The following is an 8,510-nucleotide window of genomic DNA, read 5'->3' as shown; positions in this document are numbered from 1 at the left end:
CTTGGTCACAGGAAATGATGCACAAGAAATAGGTAGAATCAAAGCCTCCCTTGATCAAGCTTTCACAATTAAAGATTTGGGTCAGCTAAGATATTTCTTGGGTATTGAAGTAGCCAGATCCAACTCAGGAATCATTCTCAACCAAAGAAAATATATTTCAGACATCCTCAAAGAGACTGACATGGTTAACTGTAACCCATCACCCTTTCCTCTTCCACGAGGACTGAAGTTATCACCTAATGAAGGAGATCTACTTGGAGACCCTGGGGATTATAGAAGACTCATTGGGAGGCTCCTCTATTTGAACTTAACCAGTCCAGACATATCGTATTCCGTGCAACAGCTAAGCCAATTCCTGAGTACTCCAAGGTTGCCCCATATGCTGGCAACATTACACTTAGTAAGATACCTCAAACACACAATTGACTTAGGACTATTCTATGCAGCCAATAATGATTTTGTCCTCAGTAGCTATTGTGATGCAGACTGGGGAACTTGCGTTTTTACTGGAAGATCTTTAACAGGGTTTTGTGTCTTTCTTGGGAACTCCTTAATATCTTGGAAAACTAAAAAACAAAACACTGTTAGTAAGTCCTCAGCAGAAGCAGAGTATAGAAGTATGAGCCAAACTTCAAGTGAGATAGTTTGGATTGAAGCCTTGTTGCATGATCTTGAAGTTATTGTCCCACTTCCTATTACTCTTCATTGTGATAACAAGGCAGCACAGCAAATTGCCGCTAACCCTGTCTTCCATGAGCGAACAAAACATTTGCGTCTAGACTGCCACTACATCAGAGAACGAATAGCTGAAGGAATAATTCAAACCAAGCATATTGGCACGACACATCAAATTGCTGACATAATGACTAAAGCACTTGGAGAACATCAGCATGCTTATCTTTCCTCCAAGTTAGGACTTGTCACATCCCCTCCAAGTCCAACTTGAAGGGGGGCTATTGGGAGAGAGAGTCAGATTACTGGAAATGTCAGACATACATCAGCAGCATCATCATTTTCAGATTACATCACACTGATCTGCCTTCAAGCTGACCTACCTGGTTCTAGTCGAAGCTTCTAGGAGTTTATTAGGAGTCTGTTACAAGATGACTCACTGTACAGTCAGCATAACAGAATTATGTTATTATAACAGAATTCAGTCAACTCAGTCAACCAAAATATCTAGATTCTTCTTAGTAGTTCAAAGTATAGATGATTAGTATAAATACTAGAACTTGTACAGATGTAAATTATCAGTTTTCATTAATACAATTCACAATTATTTACTCTTCTTCTTCAATCAATTTTACTCATCAATTTTCTGTTAAGCTTGAGAGTTTGTTGAGAGTTCATCCATGGCTTCCATGATATACACATTTTATCAGGAATGCATTTGATGAATTTGATTTTTCACAGTTAATTTAGTTCACTTGTCATTTACTAATTTATCTCCTTTTTTTTTATCTTTATGTCAAAAACAAATGATAATAATTGATCAGGACGAAGGGGGTAATTGTACAACAATAATTCAAGCACGAAACCGGCCGGCTTTAATGGCTAGTGGCCTAGTGCAGCTGTGCAGTAGTGCCTAGCAACCTGTCGCATTATAAATCTTTTTCTTTTTATTCTTTTCTTAGTTTGACTTCAGCAAGTCATTATAAAATCTTTAATAGAAACTTCAATTATCTAACGTGAGAACAGCGTTACGTTCGAAGAAGATAACTTGTGTTATATTCCATCATTGACTTACGACTTGTCAAGTTGGTATTTCCCCTAAAAAAAATTGGTATTTGGCTTAAGCTACAAACTAAAATGAGATTCCGCTATCGGGTGATATCTATATAAGAGTATGTAAGATTATAATATTAAAATTTGATAGCATTTAATGACGCCCTATCATTACCTTTAAACATATGGAGTTTAGATGTTTGTTCAACTATCGTGGCCGCTAGGCGCTAGAATATATCGTTACATCTCACCGTAAAAAACAAGATGGTTAGTTACTTCCGTTGTTTCATAAATATCTTCCACTTTCATATTGATTAAAGTGACCAATATTCAAAGTTTGTGATTTGTCGCTAAATAAAAAAATATCTTTTTAATATTGTATATATCCATTTATTTACAAGATAAAACTTTTCGAGCAATATTATAAAGTACAAGACAAGAACAAATCACCCGAATACAAATTTACGGTGAGCCGAGACTTAAAAAGAGGAGAACTAGTTACTGAAAATGTCAAAACTTTAAGAAGTAACATGAAAATATACCGAAGAAAGTGTACCAAGTATTCCGTAGTATATATACATAGCTACTTGTAATATATAAGCGTATAAGAGCATTATTGGTCAATAGATATCAAACAAAATGGGGAGCAAGTTCGACGACGACGAGCTCTTTATTGCAGAGTCAGGTAATTGTTTACTCTATCAAATGTTTTTTTTTTGTTTTCTTTAAATCGGGGTGTTCACCATCGACAACAGCGTATAGTCTCCTCGCCGTGTGTGCTCTCGTAAAGAGGTGCGAGATTGATTCCGATCTCTACTTCTCGTTTCGTCATTCCTTGGGTAGGGAACGAACCCTGACCTCATGGTTAATGGATGAGGTGGACAACCACCACACCAAACCCATTTGATTATTCTATCAAATGCTTTGTTAGAGCTGATCGATATTGACTCAGCTCTACAACCCGGCGTACATCTCGTTTCAATTGTCAACTTTGACCATTATGTCATTTTTCCGACTATTTTTATCTCATCTTTTAATAACAATAACAACTTTTGTATATTGTGAGAAAATAGGATGAAACTTAAAAATCCAAAGTTAAAGGAGAAATATTAATGGGCAGTGGCGAAGCTAGATATTGATCCCCATTGGGGCCAAATGGGTAATCGATTAAGAGAATTTTAAAGAAATGGAATAATTTAAATAAAATTTTTGAAATTTCCGACCGCCAGCTGGGGCGAGCGGCCCTGCTAGCCTCCTAGATCCACCAGTGTTAATGACAGGGACTAATCGTAGCGTTTAGTTGCATATCATTTAACAACTTTGACCATTAATTTCTCAAAATATATAGCCGTGCCATCATTGGATGGCAATCTCGGATCTGGAGATATAGCACTATATATATCCCATAAAGAAGAAGCCCCGCTTGAGGCGACCGACTATCAGGTGACATTGGACCTTATGGGAGTGGAAACTGGGGACGAGAGACATGGAGTTGATATAGTGACGATATTGGATGTTAGCGAAAGCATGAGCGGGAAAAAGTTGGAGAAACTAAAAGCATGTGTGAAGTATTTAGTGACGAAACTGAGCCCAATTGACCGTTTGTCGATAGTCACATTCTCAAGTGAACCACAGAGGTTGTGCCCTTTGATTGGAATCCAAAAGAACGAGGAGGCTAAGGCTAATATTGAGACGCTAATCGATAAGTTGAGAACCTCGAGTGGAACAAATATAACTGGAGGCCTACAAATCGCGTTAAGAATATTGGACGAACGAAGACTGCAAGAGGGGCGTACGAGTGTTATAATCCTTATGTCTGATGGCTACCAGAGTACCGAATATGATCACCCTTCAATCGCTCCTGTCGGAGATGTTCCTATTTACATTTTTGGACTTGGTAATGATCATAATAGTCAGGTATATATATGTCTATCCATTTTCTGATTTTTCGAGAAACGTATGGCTGATATAAATGATGACTTAATTAACATTGTGTTTCTTCCTATGAAGGTGCTTCAAGGGATAGCAAGCAGGAGTAACAGGGGAACGTATTCTACGATTTCAATCGCGGATATAGAAGACTCGGATTCAGCGAGTATCAATGTAGCATTTTCATCTTGTGTGTCAGAGGTCCTTAGTATACGCATGCTTGTACAAGACTTGAAGTTGAAAGTCACCCAAATTGAGTCGGAGTTTCACGAAGTACACGCAGGGAATTATGATCTCGCTCGTGTTAATGAATCTGTAACCGTTTCTTTTGGGAATCTCTACAGCAACGAGAAACACAAGACCACAGTGTTACTTATACTTCCTTCAGTTCAAGTTCGAACTGCGTCCGATGTTCTCAAATTCAACTACACCTACAGGTCAATTATTTTGCTTATATTCCCTTAATTCATGGACTATACAACCAGTTGTATAGGTTGTACAGTGTAGAATCTGAGCTTTGTGATAAAGTATCTGAGCTTTATGTTAAAGAATATGAGCTTTATTAGAAAGTATTGAGCTCATCCATTTGCACATTAAAAACATGAACTTTGAATTAGCTCAGAAAGAATACATATAAGCTCGGATTCTTATACCTTGGTTGTACAATGCTTATGGTACAACTGGATGTATAATCCTATTTGTGAAATTTCCTCTGTGTTCTTCTAATCAATTAGCTTCACATTGAATTCAAATCAATAGGAATCGGTTTCGGTCGGTGATCAATTTACATGAGTAGTAGTTTTGTGTGCAGGCCAAGAGGTGGGGGGAACTTGTATAAATCCGCTCCTATTTTCCTTGCAGTGACTCGCACGAGTTCACCGGTGATAATAGAGCCAATCGAGGTGGAATTTGAGGTCGCACGTGGAGATATTGCTGCGCGAATTGAACCGGCCAGGAAACTGGCTGAGTCCAACGATTTTGACGGAGCTAGAAAAACTTTTAACAGCGCGGAGAAATCAGTATTCGATCTTCCCCGTGAGGAAGATGAATTAATCACGGCACTTAAATACGAGGTGCAAGAGTTCTTGAGGTTGCTCGAGGACCCTGAAACTTACACCAGAGAGGGTCGCCCATTCGCTCTTTCCTTCGAACTGTGTCGTAACCTGCAACAGTTTGCGACGAGATGCAACACAACCCAACTACTTGCAGTAGCCTGTCCCCTCAGTGTCCAATTTGGCAACCAAGCCGTAAAGTTTGACCAGGACATTAATTTCGAAGTTCCGACAGCTGATGAAGATAAGAAGGAAGTTGCTAAAATATTTAAGGAATCCTATGAAATAGCAAAGAAAGAAAAGAAGGAACTTATTGATGAACAGATTACTGCATTGATGGACAAAGTTGTTGAGGAAGACACAACGACGAAAGCCACTGATAAAAATAATCCCATTGTTACACAAGCTGATACGCTTAAGCACGACCTTGGCCAAGCCATTGAAACTTTGAAAGCCATCCAGGATTTGATTGCTGCTCTTCAGTCCACTTAAAATGGCTGGCCTCTCCCAGCTCGTCACTTTTTGCCTTTTTACTTTTACGATAATTATCCTGTAAGGACGTTGTACAGCCTGATAAGGCTTGTACGCCTTATTGATTGTTATTATTAAACGAGGTGTAGCGTGCAGAATCAGAATGTCAGGCCATTGTACAACGATCTTACACTATAATTTCGGTTTGAATCTTTTTACCTTTTCCCCCCTTTTATATTAATGAGCTGCAAATTAAAACGGGGCAAGTAATCGCCAGTCGTCTCTTGTTTTCTGTATTTGTTTTAATAGCTTTCCTACATTGACTTATTGTACTGCCATTTTCCATTTGTGATCTCATCTACCAGGATTATAACAAAAAAGTGTTCTTTGTATTTTTTTTTTTACTAAAGGAGTACATGTCTAGCCTTTAGGATTATAAAAGGATTTAATTAATTAATGTTGAGAAAGGGGTTATGAGATATTACAGCTCACTAGCTTGTGATCGTCACAAGAAAATTAATTTATTGAACAAGGTGTACTGGCATTACAAGGCCGTTGTAGACCGTACAAGAGTCTCACAAGTAACAATATAGTTATCGGAAAACAAAATGAAAATGCAAGTAGCGCATGAATAAAAGGAAACAAGAGCTGGGATAGGTATTGCCAGTTCAACAATGTGAGTTATAGAGTATCGCTTGTACAACAATGGGATTATTCTTATCAATTAGCGGTTTTCTGATCAAACTCTATGGCTTGATTGGCAAACAGGACGACGAGAGGAATCGCCAGTGCAAGTAGCTGGGTTGCGTCCCCTCTTGCTGCAAACCGTTGCAGGCCATGAGACAGTTGAGAGGAAAGAGCAAATGCGCGACCCTCTTCGCTATAAATCTCCGGTTCCCTAAGCAACCTAAGGAACTCTTGGACTTCATATTTTAATGCCTTGATTAATTCATTTCCCTCGGGGTTAAGCTTATCGAGTGACCTCTCTTGGTTGCTAAGAGTAGCCTTAGCTCCGTCGTAGTTGTGGATGTCGGCCTGTTCTCTAGCTTCTCTCATTGCGTTAGCTGTATCTCCACGCGCAATCTCGTGGGTCAACTGGACTGGTTCCACTGTCACCGGTGTACTAGTCCGGGTAACCGTAGCAAATATAGGTGGCGCTTCATATAAGTCCCCTCCACCACTTGGCCTGCTCGTTATAGCGCGCACTTATGTAAGGCTTGTTATTATAGCACGCGCTTAAGTGAATTGAATTGAATAGAGGTGAATAAAGGGAGTAAAAGCAAAGTAATCGACCTGAACGAGTATGAGATTCGGAGAATATCAGACGTGGTTTGAGCTTGAACAAGAGGAAGACTAAGGAACACGGTCGTCTTACGTGTCTCACGATTATAGAGATTCCCAAATGGAATAGTAACAGATTCATTATCACGAGTCTGATCATAATTCCCTGCACGCACATCTTGGATATCCGAGTCTAGTTGGGTGACCGTCAACTCTAAGTCTTGTACAACCACGCTAATGATCCCCGCCAGACACGATGAAAATGCTATATTCAAACTCGCCGAGTCTGCGCCTTCTACATCCGCAATCGAATAAGTTCCCTTCTCACTTCTGCTAGCTATCTCGTAAAGCACCTTCACATAGCAACATAACATACTAAAACTAAATCGAATTTATCGTTTTCAATTTTCAAAAATAATTAAGACGAAAGACTCATACCTTACTGTCATGATCAGTACCGAGGCCAAAAGTGTAAACAGGGACACGGCTTACATCAACGGTAGAGGGGTGATCATATCCGCTACTCTGTTCGCCATCCGATACAAGCATGATAGCGGTCGTACGCCCCTCGTGTTGTCTACGGTGCGCCAAGACACTTAAGGCTGTTTGTAGGCCTAATGTGATATTTGTATAATTATCAGCTTCTAATTTATTGATTAGCATCTCAATTTTGGCTTGCCCATTCTTGTCCATTCTTGTCAACGGGCACAACCTGTCCGCTTTCGACGAAAATGTGACGATCGATAAACGATCAAATGGGCTAAGTTTCTTCACCAAAAAATTCATAGATGTTTTCAACTTCTCCAACCTTTTTCCCCACATACTATAACTCACATCCAATACCGTGACTATATCAACTCCACATCTTCGGTCCTCTGTACCCGACCCCATCAGTTCCACTACCAACCTATAGTCGGTCTTCTCCAGTGCCACATCTGCCTTATTGAATATTTGTACCACTATTTTTTCTGATATGGATTCTTCAGGTGCTGATTCTGAAATATATTGTGCAAAAATAATGGTCAAGACTTAGTTATATCGAGTAATTTTTCACCCTCCGGCCTCCCGTGTCCCTTCCCATGTCATTATCCAACGAGAATTCGCATGATTGGTAATGTTAGGAGAAAAAATGATCTTTAAGTTTTCAGAGTAACAGGAGCCATAAGGGCTATATCTTGCGGAATTTGAACTCAGTGTTAGGGTGCAAGGAAGATCATCTTTATAAGTATCTACAAAATATAATAGTACGAGGCCTTTTGGGAAGGAGCCCAAGAGTAAATCCGTGATGGCTTGGTCCAAAGCGGACAATATCGTACTATTATGAATACCAGTATACCACCCTTCATGGCTTTATCAGTTAGTGCAGTTATGCGTGCTGACATTTGGAAAAAAGAAAAAACATTCGATTGAGTAAAAATACCTGAATCAGCTGTGAGCATTGCGGTTACCGGCTCGTCATCGTCGTAGCTGATCCCCATTTTTGGCTCGTCATCGTCGTAGCTGATCCCCATTTTTGACTATATATATATATGAGTAGAACACAGAAAAAGTATGACTATGATATTGATCTTATATATATTGAAATACGGAGTAATATATACTGGAATTCTTGGTTATTGCCTACTGCTGCGGCGGTGTATAAATACTACTCCGTATTAAGGTATAAGGTATAAGTATATAACCGTTGATTTGGTCTTAATCGTCTGCAAGATAACAGTATATAACCGTTGATTTGGTCTTAATCGTCTGCAAAATAACAGTATATAACCGTTGATTTGGTCTTAATCGTCTGCAAAATACCTTATAGACATTTGTCTTTTTTTATTTCTTGGTTGCCGAAGTCTGAGTAACTAGTATTGGTGCCCGGCTTCGCCCGGGCTACCTCTACTTACCATTAAATTTTTTTTTCATTAAATAAAATTAAAAGTTGCATAACCCATAAATTTATCATTAATATATTTTTCTATGACATATCCTAAAATTACGTCGAAATAAATTTTGAGACAAATTCACTACTCCCGCTATTAATATTTTACTTTTATTAATGAAACA

The 8,510-nt window shown here is 39.0% G+C and overlaps 2 protein-coding genes across 2 annotated transcripts; one reads left to right on the top strand and one right to left on the bottom strand.

The window, feature by feature from the left end:
• Positions 1–2,364: 2,364 nt before the first annotated feature.
• Positions 2,365–5,198, top strand: LOC141654997 (E3 ubiquitin-protein ligase WAV3-like). Its single transcript, XM_074462101.1, has 4 exons — positions 2,365–2,410; positions 3,074–3,642; positions 3,736–4,091; positions 4,466–5,198. The coding sequence occupies exons 1-4, from the start codon at positions 2,365–2,367 to the stop codon at positions 5,196–5,198; spliced, it is 1,704 nt and encodes a 567-aa protein (XP_074318202.1).
• Positions 5,199–5,897: 699 nt separating this feature from the next.
• On the bottom strand, positions 5,898–7,969 carry LOC141654996 (uncharacterized). The gene is made up of 4 exons (XM_074462100.1): positions 7,879–7,969; positions 6,897–7,453; positions 6,471–6,811; positions 5,898–6,363 (listed from the first exon to the last, which is right to left on the bottom strand). Exons 1-4 carry the CDS (start codon positions 7,967–7,969, stop codon positions 5,898–5,900), a joined length of 1,455 nt encoding a protein of 484 aa, XP_074318201.1.
• Positions 7,970–8,510: the final 541 nt, after the last annotated feature.

The sequence above is a fragment of the Silene latifolia genome, chromosome 5 (genome assembly GCF_048544455.1).
Source record: "Silene latifolia isolate original U9 population chromosome 5, ASM4854445v1, whole genome shotgun sequence".
In the NCBI taxonomy this organism is placed as follows: Eukaryota; Viridiplantae; Streptophyta; class Magnoliopsida; order Caryophyllales; family Caryophyllaceae; genus Silene; species Silene latifolia.
The sequence above is the reverse complement of the archived record's forward strand: the minus strand, read 5'-3'. Positions and strand labels throughout refer to the sequence as shown.

What these genes read in the sequence shown, in the direction of transcription:
- LOC141654997 (XM_074462101.1), top strand. Translation starts at nt 2,365, where the DNA reads ATGGGGAGCAAGTTCGACGACGACGAGCTCTTTATTGCAGAGTCAG. An exon ending in GTAATGATCATAATAGTCAG is followed by an intron (nt 3,643 to 3,735) that starts GTATATATATGT and finishes CTTCCTATGAAG; the next exon opens with GTGCTTCAAGGGATAGCAAG. An exon ending in AAATTCAACTACACCTACAG is followed by an intron (nt 4,092 to 4,465) that starts GTCAATTATTTT and finishes TTTTGTGTGCAG; the next exon opens with GCCAAGAGGTGGGGGGAACT.
- LOC141654996 (XM_074462100.1), bottom strand. Translation starts at nt 7,969, where the DNA reads ATGGGGATCAGCTACGACGATGACGAGCCAAAAATGGGGATCAGCTAC. An exon ending in GTACTGATCATGACAGTAAG is followed by an intron (nt 6,812 to 6,896) that starts GTATGAGTCTTT and finishes TGCTATGTGAAG; the next exon opens with GTGCTTTACGAGATAGCTAG. An exon ending in CGAATCTCATACTCGTTCAG is followed by an intron (nt 6,364 to 6,470) that starts GTCGATTACTTT and finishes TATAACGAGCAG; the next exon opens with GCCAAGTGGTGGAGGGGACT.